General features: G+C 37.5%; 1 protein-coding gene across 2 annotated transcripts in view; it reads right to left on the bottom strand.

Annotated features, from left to right (window-relative positions):
* GRIN3A (glutamate ionotropic receptor NMDA type subunit 3A) overlaps positions 1-20,567 on the bottom strand; it is a 150,769-nt gene that overhangs the window by 98,975 nt on the left and 31,227 nt on the right. The window contains exon 2 of one of the 2 annotated variants that reach the window (XM_070519106.1): positions 4,791-5,242. In XM_070519106.1, coding sequence (XP_070375207.1) covers positions 4,791-5,242 — 452 coding nt within the window. Of the gene's footprint in view, positions 1-4,790; positions 5,396-20,567 lie in introns of both variants that reach the window. The other variant, XM_014842182.3, reaches the window with a different exon arrangement.

The raw sequence follows: 20,567 nt of genomic DNA, 5'->3' as shown, positions 1-20,567 counted from the left end.
AGAATCAATAAATAAAGCAATATTTACTATTAATGACAGTCCAGAGAATCTTGATATTGCTTGACCACGTAAGCATAAAGATGAACATAGCTTGGAGGAGAAAGAATCTCTAGCATGGTGGGCCGTTCTTCAAAGACAACTGAGGGGGCTGCCTAACAATGCCAGCTAATGCCAGAGGATAATCATTACTAGTGTGGGTGTTATCTCAATGAAGAATGATAACCAAACAGTTAGGTCAAACAAAATGCATAAAAAATATGGATAATTAGAGGAGCATACCCTCTCTTGGTGAGAGAAAAGAATAAGGAAGTTGTAAGCTTCCAGAGAGCAGGCCCCTTGTCTTCTATTTCTTTTTTTTTTTTGAGGAAGATTGTCCCTGAGCTAACATCTGCCACCAATCCTCCTCTTTTTGCTGAGGAAGACTGGCCCGTGCCCATCTTCCTCTACTTCATATGTGGAACGCCTGCCACAGCATGGCTTAACAAGTGGTGCTAGGTCTGCACCCAAGATCCGAACCAGTGAACCCTGGGCTGCTGAAGAAGAATGTGCGAACTCAACCACTGTGCCACTGGGCCGATGCCTTGTCCTCTATTCTTTTTGTCTCCAGCATTAGCCAAGGACCAAGGACCTGTTGAAGCCTAGTAAGCTTCAACAAATGTTTATGAATGAATAAACAAATTAATCACTGCCTACTTGATACAGAACTGAACTGCAGAAGCTGTTTAAAGAAGAAGGCAAGATTCCATAGCCTGCTTAGAAGCTAGAATAACTATCAGGACTATGATTAACTAGCCAAAGGGTCAAGGACTTCTTAGGCCAAGGGGAACAAGGTGTTTATCAGAGTCTAAACTCCTGGAATTCTTAAAGAAAGGATAACTGCCTTTGACCAGCCTGTGAGTAAGCCAGGGATCTCTTCCTCCAGGAAGAATCAACGATTAGCTTTCAGAGAAGCATGGGCAAATTCTAACCCTAGGAACAGCAGGTAAATCCTCAAACTCTTATTCGCTTTCACCAGAGTCCAGTGCTTAGAATGCAATAAGGGAGTAAATGTGGGCAAGGCTAAAACCAATTTTGAGAAATAAAAACAATCTTTATATTCTAATGGTTTTAAAAATTACTTTTAAGAGTTTTACACTATATTACTTAATTTGGTTAATTTGTTACAGGATTATGATTTTACAAATATGTCATGGCTAATGTTCTGCCATTCAAGTGACATTCAGTATGCATATAAAATACAAATTCCTTAGCTTGGTATATAAAAGCACTGTGCTGCATGCTAGCAAATTAACAGCTTTTCCAGAATATGTCAAATCCACTTCATACGCAATGTATGCTTCAGTTGTACAAAATTTCTCTTTCAGGTCTTGGTGAACTTGCAAATACCATTTCCTGTGCCTGTGAATTTGATCCAACTCAGAAAATTCCTATTCATTTGTCAAGATCCAATTCCAGTGTTTCTCTTTCATCACCAAGTCTCTGAGAAGAGTTAATTATTTTCTCTGATATGTATCTGAACATATCTCTATTTTTAAGAATCATATATTCATTTGTTTTATAAGCATTTACTTACTTCTCAACCTTGTGCACTAGGCTGTCAGCTACAAAATGGCAAGATGCAAGTTTTCACTTTATCTGTCTCACCTTAGTTCAATAAGTAATCATTGGCTGCACAAAAGCCCCCATACATACGTATTTACAGAGTTATTACCAAATAATGTATCAGATATCATTGCTTCAAATAATTAACATTTAATAAAGCAAGTTACAAATAAATTGTTAAAGATCACGCTATGAACTTGGCCCCCAAATGGTTTTGGCTACTTTTAGTTATGATGGACATTTGATTTGGCATGTGGGGACCTAGAAAGAATAAAATCCATTATGCCTGTAATTACGTCTGTGTAGTCTGCCATAAGAAATGATTTTTCTAGTCTAAAAGCTTATGCTGAAAAAGCTATGTTTTTGGTGATTTTGTTAACATTTAAAAATGTTAACAATTCTGTCAGCCCAAACCGAAAATGACTGTGTGAGAAATGAAAGCTTGCAAAACTCTGACACTCGCTATTCATGGCTCATTATCCTCATGACTTTCATTTTGCAGTGAGGAAGTGGGGTCAGCTTCACAAAATTTAGAAACGATTAAGAAAATTACTGTATGCAGATGTGACTTATGGACTGAGAATAACGCACTTTCTAAAAGACTGTATTCAACAAAATAAATAAGGATGATGAGAAATCCACAGATGTTTTATGGCTTATGGCAGTTTTTCAGTTATTCATTATAAAGACTCCTTCCAGGGATTTGCCCACTTCCCTTGACCCTTTCCTGAACACTTTGAAACTTTCTCTTTTACTGTATTCCTCAGGGAGTTTATGAAGTTCTAGGCATATTTCCTGAAGTTCTTTGAGTTCATTCTCAAACACATCCACTGACCCTTATACATTGTGAATTGGTGCCCGGGTCCAAACCTCACATTTTTCTTTTATAACTTTCAGAGTTTTTGGAATAAACATGTGGAAATAGTCACAAGGGCAAAGGTTATCCACTAACCTAACATTCTATCAAAAAAAAAAAAAAGAAAAGAAAAGAAAAAAAGGAAAAGAAGAAAACCAGATGGTATCTAGGTAAGTAGAAAACCCCTATGTTTTTAATTTAGATAAAATTTAATTTATCTGTCAGCCACTCATTTTTCTTCTGCAGCAACAGATGGTGTAGGATGTAAATATAATATAAAATTTCCTTTCCTTCTTTCTGTGTCAATTTAAATAAATGTCTATTAAGTGGCTGTTATATGCTAGGCATTAAACTAGGCTAGATAACAGTGTCTCCATTTAATAGAATTTATATTTTAGCTTAGAAGTCAGACACATAGACAAATAAAGATGATGGAATGGGCTAAGTACTATCATATAATTTTATGTACAAAGTGCCATGGGATACTTGTTGATGGATGCACATAACTTTAATATAAACTAAATTTTGAGGAGACAAAGACCAGTTTGATTTTGATAAAATGAACCCTTAAGGTATATACAAGCCAACTCAACAAATATTTCTCCCTGTAGCTTCTAAACATGTTTAAGATCCAAACAGAATCGTTTTTCTTGTGCTCTCCATTGTGCATGAGACAGAAAGATGCTAGATAATTTAATGTAGTTTTCAAAAGTGGTTTTCCTGTCTGATGTTTATGATTGTCCTTCCAAAATAATGAATATAAATAAAGGCTTTGCTTATATTTTTGTGATGAAAGAGAATGTTTCTTCTCCCAGATAAAATCCTGAGCCTCAATTATGTGTTAGTTCAAAGACTGTAGATTGAATCTGGATAGCGGTTGTAAAATAAAATATGCATAGACTTTAATCTTGAGGAAATTCAAATACAAAATGTGAGAAATGGAAAGTTCAAATGATGATAGGACATCCAATTTTTTCATTAATAGATTCCTAATAAATGAATTTTGAATTATTTTATTTTATTAACAACATTCTTTAGGGAATGTGTAGGCTGTGCTTCAAATTGGCCAAATGTATGGCATTCGGCATGCTGTCTTCCACATAGTAGATGCTCGATCTGTGTGTGTAAAATTGGATGTAAAATGCTTAGGACCTTCTGAGCATTCATCAGTATTCATGTCTTTCTAAAAGGCAAGACATGATGAGGTTGTCTTGTCAGATGTCTCTGCTCCAAAAGGACTGCCTAAAAATGGGACAGGCCTTTAGCCAAGCCTTCACCTCTGAAACAACAATAATTCTCTGATTTGGCCGCTCTCACTGTAGGTGGCCCTTTTCAGAAAAAAATCTAGCCCCCTCCCTATAAAGTATATAAAATAAATACATAAAATATCTTTTAAGGATATTTCCAGAGATTGTGAAAACCATTTTTACATGGTGGGCTATTTTTCATTTAAATGAGCTTTTTCCATTCTAGCTTCTGAACCAGACTGGGGAACTGGAGAAGAAAGGTACCTAATTAAAAAAAGAAAATATATATATATATATTATATATATATAATACTCTTGTGGAACTCTTAGTTCTATCTGTCTATCTGCCTATCTTCACAACAACTCCATGGATAGTAGGATCTACTGTTGCATCTATTTTGCATAAATGGATATAGGAAATAGGAAACTAAGGCTCAGAGAAGTTAGGTAACTTGACCAAGTCACACAAGTAGTAAGTGACAGAGATAAAATTCAAACTCAGAAAGCCTGGCTCCAGGTCTATGCCTTTGACCACCACTCTACGCAGCCTTAGGCATTAAGGCCTGGGAGGAGAAAGAAAAGTCTATTTCCTGCTTGACTAAATTTTTTCTCTGTGTGGATTTAGAGAGATTTGTCCAAGTCTGTTGATATGGGAAAGAGTGGGCAGGGATAGAAACTTCTATTGTGTATCTACTATGCGCTGAATACAGTGTTAGGTACTTTTCATATATAATTTCATGGTATCTTTATTATAATATATTAAGATATTCAATATTATCCTAGTTTACTAATTAGAACACTGAAGCTCAGAAGTTTTAAGTGACTTGCTAAGAACACATAGCTAGTACAGGACTAAGCCAGGGTTTAAAAGCAGGATTATACACTTGTGCTTACAAGTGTATAGATCAAATTCCAAATGACAGGTCAAGAAATACTAGCCTTGTGTAACCAGAAAACCTTTCAGAAATATTATTAGCGTTTAAAGCTACTCAGAGTCAACATTTCTGCAAAGGGGATAGAGAGGGAAATTTTACATCTTGTCACAACCCTATCAATGGTGATGCAACCCAGGCTTTACATCCTACCTTGATAAATATTGTCCTGAAGTGAGATTTGCAGCTTCCACATCCATGCAGTTCATTGTGCTGGGAATGAGAGCAAGTTCTGGCTGGATCATGGTGGCTGTAGCTACAGCTCTTGCGACCAGTTCCATGGCATCTTGTACATAGTATTCAAAGACAGACTGTGTTGTTTTTCCATGAGCAATGAGCCCTAAGGGCAGACCTTCTGTCCTTAGTTCCTCAACATTCTGGGAATCCCCCAGCACCCAGTGAAGCTCAGGGGGCGTTAGCCCAAACTGGGTGGTAATTTCGAAAATTCGCCGGATACTTTCCATGTCGCAGCCAAACATCACAACTGTGGGCGTACTGTTCTTAATGCTCTCAAGCTGGACCTGCAGGAAGCTCAAGAGGTCCTCGGTGGAGGAGAGGTCGGTGGTGATGTTGATGACAGACCCGAGGTGGAACTTGGAATTATTCTGGGTAAGGAGGAGAAAGTCAGTGATGTTCCAGTCTTCCTGGCACAGCAACAAGCTAAAATTGTACCAGTTGTTCATGGTCAGGATTGAGACAGTGACATCAGCATCAGAACTTAATGAATTTTCTAAACTCAGTTGTAGGTGAAGGGGATTCTGTATTTAAAGATATGAAAAAGAAGAATTAGAAAGCATTGGCCAAAGATTATAACATAGGGTACTTTTGCTTTCTTATGAGGCTTAATCCTTTATTTTTCCCTGTGATATTCAAATGCTTCTGGGATAAAACTCTCATAATTTGGAAAGCCATGTTTCCTGTCTAATAGAATTATTGATTCCTTACAACTGATTTCCCTATAATTTTTGCTAAGAGTACCAGAGGACAGATGGTTCTTGATGTAAATCTAAGCGTGACATAACCATACATTTGGTCTTAAATTTTTATCGGGTTAAGATTTTATCAGGATACTTCCTTACAGACAGTCCCCTTTATACATCCCACTTATAACTATCACTGTTATTAACTCCTTTATTAAATTTTCTCCTCAGGTAAAATAATTGAAAGAAATTATTTTTGCTTTCCTTTAAAACTAATAGCAGAGAAATCTTAAAACAGTGCAGGTACTTGTATAAGGCTGGTGTGGAAAGTGCATGCATAATAGTTTCCTAAACTTCCAGCCCCTGAGGAAGGCATTTCATCTAATATTTGTGGTGCTATGGTCTGAATGTTTGTGTTCCCCCAAAATTCATATGTTGAAATCCTAATGCTCACCGTGATGGCACGAGGAGGTGGGGTCTTTGGGAAGTGATTAGGCCCTGAGGGCAGAACCCTCATGAATGAGATTAATGCCTGAGAGGCTTGATAGAGCTTCCTTGCCCCTTCTTCCACGTGAGGACACAGTGAGAAGATGGCAGTCTGCGAGCTGGAAGAGGGCCCGCCCCAACCATGCTGGCACCCAGCCTTGGACTTCTAGCCTCCAGAACTGTGAGAAACAAATTTCTGTTGTTTACAAGCTACCCAGTCTGTGCTGTAGCAGCTTGAACAGACCAGGATACATGGAATAATTAACAATATATACATTAAAATTAAGTGTAGAATCCAATATTGAAGGCCTGATTACATTTTGTATCTATTGACACTGGATTCTTGCTGTGAAATGTGTGCCATTTAAACACATTTATGTAACTTCCATCACAATTTCATCTACTTATAGAACTCACCAACTCAATGAAGAAAGATTATCTTATTAGAAAAGTCGTAAATTATTAATCATATAGGTGAAGTGGAAATAGTCCTCCAATGAATGAATTTATTGACTGTTCTTCCCAAGTACAGACATTTGATATATTTATCCTTTAATATTGACACCCTGAGAGTGTTTAGCAAAAAGCCTTACACATGTTAAGTGCACAATAAATATTGGCCGAATTGAACTAAATATGTTCCCATTGGGAACTAGTAGACTATTGGACTATTTTTGAGATCTTGCTAAACATTCAGGTCAATAACGTAAGCAGAGAAATGAGGAGGACTTTCTCAGTAAAGTTTCAAGTCTTTGTGCTAAAGGAAAGAAGTGTGGCCTCCCCTTGCACGCCAAAAAACGTGTAACAAGAAATAGAATTTGAGCTGAACTTTGAATTCTTTGAAAGCATTCTGATATGTGTAGAATAAGGAGTGAGGATTCCAAAGAGATTTTTGGGAGAAAAACTATGACAAAAGGCAGTAAATGAGAGCAATCATGGCGGTAGGTAGGATGGAGTTTTAAAATTTATTCTGAGAGTGTGACTTCCGTCCTTCCAAATTAAGCTATTGAGTAGGGCTTGTAATGATAAAAGCAGAGCTTTTGGAGGATCATCTATGGGCAGCATTCACCAAGGAGAGGGAAAATAAGGCTTCCAGGATCTTGATTAGGTGCTAAAGGTTTAAGCTGGAAGCCAGTGTTGGTAAGGGTAGGAAGGGCGATGAGAAAAGGTATTTTTTTTTTGGATCACCATAGGAGAAAAATTTTTTTTTAAATTAAAATTTTTTGGCAAGATCAGATGTGAGAGGCAAAAGAGAGAAAGATGTCAAAAAACTAGGAGACAATATCCAGCAAGTAGTTCCTGTTTTCCAGGCTTGAGATGCCAAGCAAGATTCTTGAGGTAAGAGGAATGGAGCTTCACTGCCTCTTTCCTACTATTGATTAATATAAATTGCTCCAGAGAGTTCTTCTGTCCTCCTTTTTTAGCTTTCTTCCTTCCTTTCTTCCTTTTTATTTCCTCCTCTGCCTTAACCCTCTTCCAGAATGGAAGGCGAGTTCTACATTTAGCTGGGAGGAACAAATTATTCCCAACTGCCTTCTTGGCCTCAGCTCCCTGTTCTGTTGCCAGTTTTCCTTCTAAAACATAAATATGACCATATCTTTCTTCTGCACCAGAACCTCTGAATCACCCATAGCAAAAATTTCAAAATAAACAGTACTGCTTGGGAAGCCATTCCTAGTCTTTAATTTCACCTCCAACACTCCAAATATGCTCACCAAGACAAGTCGTACTGGATATTTTGTTTTTCTCTTATCAGAGCAAGCATTTTCACACCTCACAAATCTGATATGCTGATCTCTCTACCTGGGAATGTATTTGCCTGTATTCATATTTATCCTTCAAAACTCAGCTCTTACATGCAGATTTCCGGAAACTAGTTTATGTAGTATTTACTACTGTTTCTGCTGCTGCTGCTGATTTTTTCCCCACGATATTTTTGCCCTGTTGACTTCCTGCCATGGTGAATTGGGTTCTTGTTTGTTTGACTGTTCCTCGGACTGCTGACCAAGCAGGATTAATCATCTCATGTCTGTGTCATGGTGGCATTTTGTTCATCACTCTATTACAGAACTCTTCACACCGTAGTGGAGCTATATTGTTGTCTATCTCCCACACCAGACTGGAAGCTTCTTTAGGACTAGGACCGTATCTCAACCATCTCTTCAGCACAATTCTTAGTTAACCAAACATAGTATTTGTCAAGCGGAATTTTCTTTTATTCACCTCAAGTCCTGGGCTCTGATTATAATCTCTTCACTGAAAGACTGAGAAGAAGACCATTTCCAGCAGAGCTTCAAGACCTAATATTTTGCCTCCAGTTGGAACAAAAGCTCATTCATATATTTCCTACAGAGGGACTCACTAAATTGGTGTGTGAGGAACAAGTTCTAATGGAGGCAAGGATGAAAATGTTCTCCTTTTGCTAGATAGGGAAGTGAAATTAGCTAATCAAATTGAGCATTTAGCACCATAGAAACAAACATATTTGGTAGAGAGAGTGACATGGGAGTAAAATGAAGACCCTTGTCCCCATAGATAGTGATTAATCCATATAATCACATTCACCCCTACAAACAATTCTATTAAGAAATTCCAGATGTTGAAGTTAATTGTTTCACAAACTTAAGGAACACAATTCTTCAAACAAATATTTATGAAACGATAGTTTAGAAGCATCTAGTGCTATATTTATCTAGCAGCCTAGGATGCAGCATCTCCAATTTCTCTGCATATAATGATAAAGGTACACACACATGCACACACAAAGATACGAAAACTTTTAACACTAAAATTCAAGTCTGATAATAAAACTTTTATCAAAATCTGGGACAACAATTAAACAAGACCTATTGAACCAAATTGAGACTCAAAATCTGCGTCTTATATATTTTGCTGTTTGCAAAAGAGCAAACTCATGGTCTGAAAGAAGGTATAAATTTTTTCTAACATAATTTCCACATTATTTACCCCTTAAATCGGAGATCCAATAGCAGCACAACCCAAGAATTAGGAAGCCTCTCTTTACCACTCAGAGAGAGTGAAACTGCCTCATAAGTGCATTTAATTTATACAAATTAAAATAAACAGGCTCAGTAGAGGAAGGTAGGGGGAGAGAAAATATGAAGTTAAATAGTACTGATAATTCTAATTCCCTCCCCTAAGTGAGTGTACTCTTTATTATACGTGACATATTATATATACACTACTGTGTACTGTTATATATGCATATTATTACACATAGTTGTTTACACAAAACCATATATGCCAAACTAAATAGATAATTTAAGGGATTTTCAAATGTAATTTTCCTATACTTTGAATTGAATTTTTATTTCTACCTAATATGACATGCCACTCCACTCCATTGATTTTTAGGGTTTTATTACCATCAAAATCTGCTGCTGCATTATTTTAGAGGCTGAAATTCCCAAAAGCATAGGGCATGAAGTGTGGGTAAGCAACGGCCATGCTGAAATGTACTCATGGAACGAAATCTCAACAAGTCAAGTGCAGAGCTGAGGGGACAGGGGAGTTGCCCAGCGGCAATGCAGTTGCTAGTGTCAGAGAATTGCGAAAGTGTCAGAGAATCAGTCAGTGGTGAAAGGGAAGACTGCTTCACCTGCCGTGGATCATAGTGGATTTGTAACTCATAAAATATTAAAATTCCACAGAACGAAAAATCAGTCAAGAATGGTAAAAAAAAATTTGGAAAAAGAAAAATGACAGAGAGGTGTTGCCTTAAAAGATATTTGAACACATTAGAAAAATGCAATTTTTATAAAATAATAATAATTAAAACAGGGAAGTGCTAAAAAAAGGATTAACAGGTAAATAAATAAAACATATTAATGTATTTAAGGAAGTACATTGATTTACTATATATTAATATATTATATTTTGAAAATTATAAAGGAATTTGGAAGAAACATATATGAGATTAGGAGTTGAGAAAATAGATTATTTGGAAAAATGATATCACTTAAGTACCTAATTCCACCATATATTAAAAATAAATCCCCATGGCCTTCTGGTTGAGTGTGGTGCACTCTGCTTCAGTGGCCTGGGTTTGGTTCCCAGGAGTGGACCTATACCACTTGTCAGCAGCCCATAATACAAAATAGAGGAAGATTGGCACAGATGTTAGCTCAGGGACAATCTTCCTCAAGCAAAAAGAAGAAGATTGGTAACAGGTGTTAGCTCAGGGCAAATCTTCCTCAGCAAAAATAAACAAATAAATAAAAAATAAATTCCAGACTATTTAAGAATTAAAAGTACAATGTCAAATCTTTAAAAAGATAGACCAAACAGGTAAATGTCTCAGAAATCACAATGATAAAGAGAAAAACATTAAACTAAATAATACAATATACAATATTTCTAGCATTAAACATCTACCATAAACAAAAAGGTAAAGGAACATGAGAAAGAAGAGAATATTTGCAATAAATCTGATAGACAAAGAGTTGATGTTCATAAAATATAAAGAACACTTGCTAATCAACCGGGAAATAGAATCCTTGACTGAGTACTCATTCAATCAAGAAAAATAATTTTAAGCTCCTTCTGTGAGCTATGCTCTCTGCAAAAAATTTCCTGTTGCCTGTATAGTGGGTGAGAGATAGACAATATCTTTTTTTTAATTTCATATTTAATACTTAAGTGCTGAAAGTGATAGAAATTGCTATTTTTTCTTTCTTAACGAAAAGAAGCAGGTAACTTGGTAAAAGTCAGAAAATACCCAGTGAGTCTTTCATGCCATCCTGGATTTTTCTGCTGTCAGCTGGACCCACTAGAAACAGCAAAGGATGCATTTCTGAACCCCACTCCAGATGTTTGAAAGTAGACGACATGATTACAGTAAATGGACAAACATTTAACATCATTACAAATTGTGGAAATGACCATAAATATAATAGGGTGTGGCGAGACTGGGAAAGGGGGAAGAATATCCCAGGAAAAGTTTAATAATTATGATTAGTAGGATAGGTGGATGCAAGTATGTGCACTGTACAAGCACTCTCTAATTTAGGTCTTTAGAAAAAAATAAGGAATGTATATAAAAATAATTAATCACTATATATAAGTAAACATATATAATGGTTTATAAAAATATACACATTTAACTAAACCTGTGGTCTCATTTTGACCATCCATTCTTCTTCGACTAGGTACTATCTTTCTAGTCCCAGGTAAATGGTTGGAGCCATCGCCTGTTTCTATATTCCCTGATTGTTCATTTTCCTCTTTTATAGCGTCTCCAATGTTCTTGCTTCAGTCCTAAGCCGTCCTTGCTGTCGGTAAGGTAAGCCAGCTGAGCTTTTCTCTCCTTTTCTGAGAGGCAGTAATGATGTGAATCAAGGCTGCCCCAGGGAGAGAAGCCCAAGGCATCCTGGCCTACATGACGATCTATATGACCTGATTCATATCTAAAGCTATACAACCACACAATAACCAGACCCCATCTGCACTCATACCATTTTAATCACTTTTTACATCATCTTTCTTTTATCTAGTAAAAATAAGTCACGTACCCAAGCCTTATAAATTTAGCCCTAACCCTCAAAACATTGCAGCCCTTCACTGCCCGTGGGTCCTGTCTCCATGCTTGCAGCCCTTCACTACCCACGCGTCCTGTCCTCATGCTATTCTCTGAATAAAAGAGCACTACTACCAGAGCTTGAGAGTCCAAGAAATCTTTCTTTCGACTCCTCTGCTCGCGGAGCTTGCATCAGTGAGTACAGCGGTCAGTGCTTCATAGTCGGGACAACATGTGCTTCAATTCTGACCCCATCGTTTATGAGCCATGTGGCCTTCGACAAGTCAACTGGCATTTCTGAATTGTAAATTCCTCATCTCTAAAATGAGGATAATACTACCTCTTGCCTTACAGATTCATTTTGAGATTTAAATATGAGAATGTGATAATGCATAGAAAGTGCCTGGAACAGAGTGAGGGCCAGTAAATGGTAGCTGTTACAGTTTGCTTAGAGTTAAGCTATCAGATTGGAAATGCTTGGTAAAGTGATTGCAATACAACTTTTTTCTTTGCTATTGCTCTTTTTTCTTTCTCTTGTTGGTTTTCAACGCAATGGTCTCTGTAATAGATGGCTTTTACAAATGCTGATTACCCCAACTCCTTAGGAGGAAAACAGCTACTGTATCTCAGCCTGGGAGAGGCTATTCATTTGAGAGATATGTTTACAGCAGAGGACCTCCCCTCTCCCCTCAAAAAAAATGCTTCTTTCTTTGGTAACTAGTTCCAGTGAGACTTCACAAGCTAAGAAATTTTCGGTGCCAACTGCTGGAGATCCCCCGTCAATCTTTGTTCTTCCTGAGAGCATAGATTCAGCTATTTTCTGGATCAGTCAAAGTTTCAAAAACAGAACTGTGAGATAGTCCCTTGACAGAAGAAAAGAGGTAACGAAGCCAGGTTTGCTTCAAGAGTGAGAAAAGATGAAATTCTCTCAGCTCTTTCCTGGGCAAGCAAACCCATTTTGTTTTACCTTCTAGGCCAAAGCTCAGAAAACTCAAGTGAGCACAGTATTTCTGCTATTTTTAAGAGAGATGAAATTCCTCTCCTTTCATAGGTCACCAGATTGCTAAAGGTGTTGAAGGGGTTCAGAACTGGCTTTCTAGGCTGCAGTCACTTCTCCCAGCCAAAGAGAACCTCCTGCAGGTTTGCTGTTTCTCATTTTCTCACAGTGCATTTGACCTATATTATATAGAAGTCTTTTTTTTTCTGAAAATTAAAGCCTACTCCTTTAGAAGCCCAGGTTTTTAAATAAATTAACTGTTTTTACAGTTGTATTAGGGATTCAGGCAAACATAAGGCATAGTCCCTGCCCAGAAATTGTTGTCTAATAATAATAATACAAGTGAAGAGCTAATACCTATGGATGTCCCTGGGGCCTTATGCGTATTGTGTTATTTTATGCTCACAATGGCCTCATGAGGTGAGTTCAATGACTAGCCTCCTTTAACAGATGAGGAAAATGAGGCTCAGAGAGAGTGAGTAATTTTCTCAAGGTTGCACAGCTACTATGAAATAGAGCCTGGATCCAAAACCCAAATTGGTGGGACTTGAAAGCCTGTACTTTTGGTCAGTACTCTATACTACTCCTTCCACTTGGTAAGAACAACATGCGATATAGAGCCTTGACATTTGTGGATTTAATATTTATAATTCCAATTATTTGCAAGTAATTCTAAAGGCCCATGGAGTCGAGTCACTTTTGTGTGTGTGTGTGTTGTTTTTTTTTGGTGAGGAAGATTGGCCCTGAGCTAACATCTGTTGCCAATCTTCTTCTTTTTGCTTGAGGAAGATTGTTACTGCGTTAAGATCTGTGCCAATCTTCCTCTATTTTTTTGTATATGGGACACGGCCACAGCATGGCTAGATGAGCAGTGTGTAGGTCTGTGCCCAGAATCTGAACCTGCGAACCTCAGACCACCAAAGCAGAGTGGGCAAACTTAACTGATATGCTACCGGGCCAGCCCTTCAAGTCACTTTTAAGATCTGTCATGATGGGTTAGAATGACATGCCCTGTGTGGCTGGCACATGGGAGCCAGTGAGGGGGGCCTAGCCTGCTGCCCAATGTGCACACGGCTTCTGAGCCATTTTCTTCACTCATTCTCTCTGTGTAGCAACTCCTGTGAAATGATAAGACTTGTGTTTCTTTATTAACAACAATTTGACAAAGAAAGGCAGTTGAATAATTAATAACATCAGTTTTGTGTTTGGTAGAATAAGAAAGTTTGGAAAAGCTCGCTAAAATTTTTCATTTAGATTCTACTGAATTTCATAGTGGAAACTATAAAATAATGTTCAACCATTATCTATGGTAGTATTAACAAAGACCTTGGGACATATCCCTCAGGATTTTTGAGTGATATATGAAACAATACATAACATAAAATGCAATGAATGCTTCACAAGGTAGTACTATGGATGTATGGAGCAGTCGGCATAATATTGCCAGTCATGCTGGGTGCAGTCTATTTCACTGCAGCAGTATGGGGAAGGCTGGTCTCACCTTCTGGAATACAGCAGACACTGGTAAGCTGGCCAAGTCTTAGGAGGAAGTATTGGCATGCATAACACTGTCTTCAAAAACAAGTGGCTGATTTATTCCTCCAACAAAACATGTGTTGAAAGCCTATTATATGCCAGGCTATGAATATAGAGATGCCTGTCTTCAGGAGGAAGAAAGAGCAGAAGCAAGCATATGGTACCCTTTGAACCAACTCAATCCTTCTTCACCCTTGGCCGATTTCCAAAAAGGTAAGTCAGGGCATAGCAGGTCGGTTTGTGGCAGTCACTCAAGCTTCCTGCACTGGGCTTTTGATCATGCATTTTTTCCCATTCTAGTTCTAGCTAATTATTGATTCTCAACTCGATCATTTATATTTCACCCCACTTCTGCCTTTTGTTCTGGATGAAACTTTGTTTCTCTCACCTGACCCCTGGTAATCTTGAAAGCCTTTGGCTGCCACTCATTCTCTGAGCCCTGTTCTCCCAGCCCACTCACACAAGATATACCCCACCCAGGTGCAACCCCTGGGGCTTAAAACTGTCACTGGTATACTTGGGGGAGGGAGGGCTTTGATCAAAAGGATGTGGCTACAGAGATATATCGTCATATGGTGCTTAAAAGAGCAGTCAGCTCAGGCATAATGTCCCAACTCAGGAAAGAGTGAAACAGGGACAGGTAGTCATCCGAAATGTGGGCATTTGACATCAGGAAAGGCTATCAGTGAACAACAAGGTCCAAAACCTTGGTCTAGGGTTCAGAAGGTCACTGCCATTCCCCGGAGAGTCCAGAGGAGAGAACATGGTGGCTCTATTTGGAGTATCTCAGATCTTTGTTTGAATTGTGGTGCTGCCATTTACCAGTCTTGTGTGACAGATTTTATGAAAATCACCTAGCCTCATGGAGCTTCATTTTCCATTTCTGTGCAATGAAAATGATACCACCTGCCTTGCAAGGTTTGTGAGGATTAAATAACATGATGCATCAGCACATAGTAAAGAGTAAGTGGTAGTTTATAATGATGAAGATGCTGATGAGATTAGGAACGTTACACCAAGAGAACTGAAATATACGGGCTAGACTTGTAGTGCATTCAGTTTATTTAATGTCAATTGAATAGCTGTTTTGAGGACCATTTTGTGCCAGTCATTGGGTAGAATAAGAAAGTTTGGAAAAGCTCGCTAAAATTTTTCATTTAGATTCTACTGAATTTCATAGTGGAAACTATAAAATAATGTTCAACCATTATCTATGGTAGTATTAACAAAGACCTTGGGACATATCCCTCAGGATGACTACAGTAGTGAATATGACCAATATGGTCTTTTCTTTCATGAACTTTAAAATCTACAGGACACTATAATCAGCACCAGGACACAAATTGAGGAATAGTTTAGAGATAAAGCAGCAGACCAGTGACAAGAAATAGAGCCCAAAGTTTGAGCAAGACTAAAAAGAATCGTGATTTGGTTTTTGAGTTTTAGATTATGTGGCAAATATCTTCACAGCCTTCTTTCCTGGTGGAGGTTGAGGGACCATGGATGAACAGGAAGGGAGGAGGCTAGAAGAAGGCAGAATCTGACAATCAGGGAGGCTTCATCACATGTCTGACATGCAGTAAGCACTGGGTAAATGTTATCCTATTAGTATTATTGGTATTGTTAATAAAATTAGCAGGCTTCTTTGGGCTGGCATAATTGATCCTTCCCTGATGACTCACAGCATTCTGATGTCAACACCAGTCATTGTGCCTGGCTACAGGGCTATGGAGCCAGCTGGTTTCCATGTTGACCAGAACAGGTAGAGCTGAGCTTATGATGATGTGGGAATACTTGAAACTCTTTAGAAAGTGTATTTTCTCAGACGAACTCTGTATGACTCCACTCATAGGTGGTAGTTAACATATAGACAAAGAGAACTGATCAGTGGTTACCAGGGGAAAGGGCGGGTGGGGGAAGGGCACTAAGGGTGAAGTGGTGTACCTACAACATGACTAATAATAATGTACAACTGTAATTTCATAAGGTTGTTAACTATCATAATCTTAATAAAAAAAAGTGTATTTTCTCTTTCCTGCCACAGCATCAGTTATCTACCACCTTTTTTTGTTGTGTCAGTGTGCCTACCATCAACTCCTTACAGCCGTTTTAATATACTTTGAGCTAGAAAAACAGTACAACTCTCATGTCACAATTTTGACTAAAATAAGAGGAACATACACCAAGACCATCCCATCAGCAAAATGGATCAGCTTTAGCAGTATTGAGGAGGCTGTGGACTGGATTTGAGATCAGGACTGTTTTGGGGAACTTGACTTCCATTTCTTTAACTGTGACAAGAGAATAATAATAGTCAACCAACTACTCCAGGGCCATGCAAGAACATGACGTTATGCGATGAAAGTGCTCTATGAAGTGGAGAGCACTATAAAAACAGAAGACACAAGGCATTTGCAGATCTGTTTCCTGGACAGTACAGGGTGGCAGGATCAATTACCTACATAGAGGTAAAGGAGGCATTTCTGGAGTAGGATATTAAAGTTAGATATAATTGTCAAATTCTAAGCCAACTTTTTCATCTTTATATTCCAAAGGACAGGATTATTTGTTATGTTTTAAGAACTTTTGGAATACAGATGTTGGTTTCAGACTGATTTTAGTTCCTATTTCACCACCCAAGTTTTGGCCAGATTTAGTAATATTCGAATGAACTTACACATTTATACACATCAGCAGGCGGATGATTTAGAAGATAATTAAAATTTATCGAGGTATTCAAACTATTGTTATAGACACTCTCAGTGACAAACTCTGACATATTTTCTTATAATGGGAACTATTGAAATGTGCACCAAATAATTAAACTGTCTAGCATGCAAGTTAAATTTCCTATGGAAATATGATTACTTTATGTCAATGCAGCTTGAAACTATTATTAAGAGATGGCTTATGTCACATGCTAATTTGCTTTATTACACTAAGAATGAAAACTCAGCTAAATGCTGGATTATTTCTATTTTTAAATACTCTCCAGAGATGACACCACAGTTGACATAAACTTTTTTTCTCAATTCCATAAGCCATTTTTTTAATTGATACAAGTACACGTTTTGTACATTTAAACCATGGTTCAACTAATTGCGATGTAATATAGCTTCTATATATACTGGTTTAGCACCCCAGATTAATTTCATGGTTATAAAATCAGCTTAATTGCATAATGCCTTCTTCTTTTACTTGGAAATTTAAAAAAATTTTATTGACTCACATTCATTGCTTGCTACCTGACATTGACCAGTTTAACACTAGAAATGGTATTAGCATGCCATTTAACAATATCTCAATAAACATCCTTTTTAGCACCTTATTTCAAAACTTGTAATCTGCTAATTATGATTAAGCTTTGCTACCATGACATTTTATTTCACTTGCATTACTAGGCACATATTAGCATAATTAATTCTACATGCATTTCAAATCTTGGTTCAAAGTAAGAAGGCTTTGGAAATGTTGAATTTAATTCTTAAAGTCTCTGGCCACTACTTTCTCATGAATTAGTGATCAAACACAAAGATTCTTTAAGCAGTTCTGGTGACGTCAGGTCCAGGACAATGAATCCTGAATGAACAGGTCTATGTTCTTTCAGGATGGTCTATGTGAGCATTCTCACTGATCACAAAATGAAAAAAGACGTAGTTAGCTGGTTTTCAAATTTAAGGTTTGCATTGTCTCTGGCCCTGTTGTGAACTCACTTGTCAAGTCATTGCCGATATACATTCAAGCCCAGTAGTAATCAGATAGGGCAGAAGTAGTAAGTTTGAATGATCCACCAAAAGACAATTAGTGTTCTTCTAACTTTATCATTTGGTTTGGAAGGGACCTTAAATCTCCCCTAACCCAACCTCCTGTACAGTTTACGGATTGCCATGAGTTAGGGAGTAAGAGTGAGTTAAAGGCATTTCTCTTTTTGTTAGGAAGGTTAATAATTTGTTTAATTGAGATAGTCTGTCTTTATTATGGTCTTTAGTGAATATGATTAAATTTTAATATTTATGAGTATCTACTTGTGTTTAATTTTATCTTCTGAATTTTAAGGGAAAGATTCAGGCTCAGTCCAAACTTGCACACTCTAATATCTCTCTGTAGCCCTTAAACCACAAATAATTGCCTTTTAGGAGAAACATATAAAGAGTACACTGATTTATGAATTTACTAATTTTTCTTCTCCACTGTGACAAACATACACAATCACATGGTGTCTTGAGGGTACAGAAACATTAACTACTAATATTTTTAGTGCTAAAAAAAATAAAATCAAATATCCGGGCTTCCATCTGATTTACTGCATGAGCCTTAGAATTATCTCTTTCTGGAATTATTTACTCTCCATATATATTCATTCTGTTAGCATTATTTAGCCTCTATTGGCATTATTTTCTTTGAAACTCTTGCATATCATACCAAAGGTTTTTAGGCTTTAAAACTGGAAACCTCCAAAGACTATCATTATGTTTTCTAAGTCAGTTTGGAGCATAGACCCATAAAGAGATCAGGGATCTTGAGAGGTCTTTATTATTTCCAGAAAAAGAGAGAATTGATAACCCAGCTTTTATCACACAGTCCAGCATCTCAAAATGCTACATTCACAATATTGATGATTTTCTCTCTCCTTCTTGTGTCCTAGATGATCCTGGAGAGTTCTGATATCCTACTTCCTGCCTCCCTTTCAAGATTACGCAAAATCCATCAGAGCAGACTGTTACAGCTGTTTGTATTCTAGCCCTCATGCTTTTCTTCTTTGAACCGCAATAGTGGTGTCAACTTGTCCTGTTTATTCAATTGTCTAAACATATCTTAGTTTCCATTTATCTTGGAAGCCATTCCAAAAAACTCGGAATTCCCAAGTGCTCCAGCTCTCTTGCCTCCACATCCAGGAGTAGGTCTTTTTCTCTGCCCAGAATACTCTTCGCTTCTCTTTTTGCAGCAAGGTGGTGCTCAGGCTCTGTTTTTCCAGTTAAACATTCTTGACTTGCCTCACCCTCAAGTCGTATTACTTGCCTCTGTGATCTGCTGTCCCACCACACTCTGTACATCCCCCAATTATTTCTTGCATGGTCTAGTCATCATTAGTTTACTCATCTCTCTCTCTCCCTGGACTATCTGGGAGCTAGAGATGTTGTCTTTCATAGTAAAATCCTTAGTAACAATGCCCAGAAAATAAGAGACTCACAGAGAAGATTTGTTGGTTGAATGAATAAATGGTGATGTATAGTTCGGATTTAGACAGAGAAGCCTGACCTTTAGCTGAGATAAGTCTGTCTTTTATGAGTCATTTTCTTTCCTATTTGACCAATACGGTTTCTCTCTAGAGGCAAGAGTAATTATTATCTGCTTTCCCATAAAATCTTATCCTCCCGTATGACACAAATCTTCTCTGACGTCAATCAGAAAAGTGGCACCTGAGTGCTGAGAGGATTGACAGAACTGCTCAGGTTCATATGCGCCTGAGGCACTGTTTAGAAATACAAGTGAGTCATGAAATGTGCAAACTCATGTGTCAGTCATTTTCTTTATAATGAAGATGGTTGTGGGGAAAACATTTATTGTGCTTTATAAATTATTTGTAATCAAGTTTGTTTAAATGTTCAACACTGATGCCTTTAAAACATGATTCAACATACAGAGGAATCAATATTGAGGCAACCTTTCCGTTACTTATCTATTATCTAAGGTACTATGATAGAACTGGAGAAATGACTTGGAAATCTCAGTGACCAACTCGAATGGTATTCTACCAAAGTAAATGGAAATGACAGTAAATAAAGAAAACTATGTTAAGGGAAAGGAAGAGGACAGATAAAGGAAGATGACAAAAGTTTTATTAAGATTTTAAAACTTAAAATAATGCACTTATTATTATGAGGCAAACAGAAAGTATCTTAGCATTTTGCATAAAAGAAGAAAGTAACCAGGCTTCTGACGCAACTATACATGGCATGGAGGATGGCGAGAGGGAATGTGGACAGCTAACCTACAGTATAAACCCTTCCATCTCCTTGCTCTGAATTAGTCTAGTTTGCCACATAGTGTATATGATGAAAGAGTGAAGATGTTTACTCTTTCTCAAGGAAACAAAATGCAGATTGCTGAGTTGAAGTGAGGTGGGCCCAGAGTTAGTTCCTGAAGTGTTTGGAAACTTTCAATTATAGAAATCATGGGGAGTTTTTTCATTCCTCTCTCACCTCCCCGATGACCTTGTTCTGGAATTTGCTTCAGTAGTTTCCCTCTTTCCTCTGGGTTCTCCCATCCGCTTACAAATATCCTTAATATCATCCACTTTCCTCCTCCAGCTACTATTCCAGATTTTACTCCTTTTCTTCAGCACAAGTCTGAAGATCTATCGATTCTTAAAACTTCCACTTCCTTACTTTCCATTTTTCTCATCCAATCAGACTTTTGAATTTACCATAACAACTTTTACTAAAGCAATCAGT

This window comes from Equus asinus, chromosome 10 (assembly GCF_041296235.1).
Source record: "Equus asinus isolate D_3611 breed Donkey chromosome 10, EquAss-T2T_v2, whole genome shotgun sequence".
In the NCBI taxonomy this organism is placed as follows: Eukaryota; Metazoa; Chordata; class Mammalia; order Perissodactyla; family Equidae; genus Equus; species Equus asinus.
This window is presented reverse-complemented; position numbering and strand designations above follow the sequence as displayed.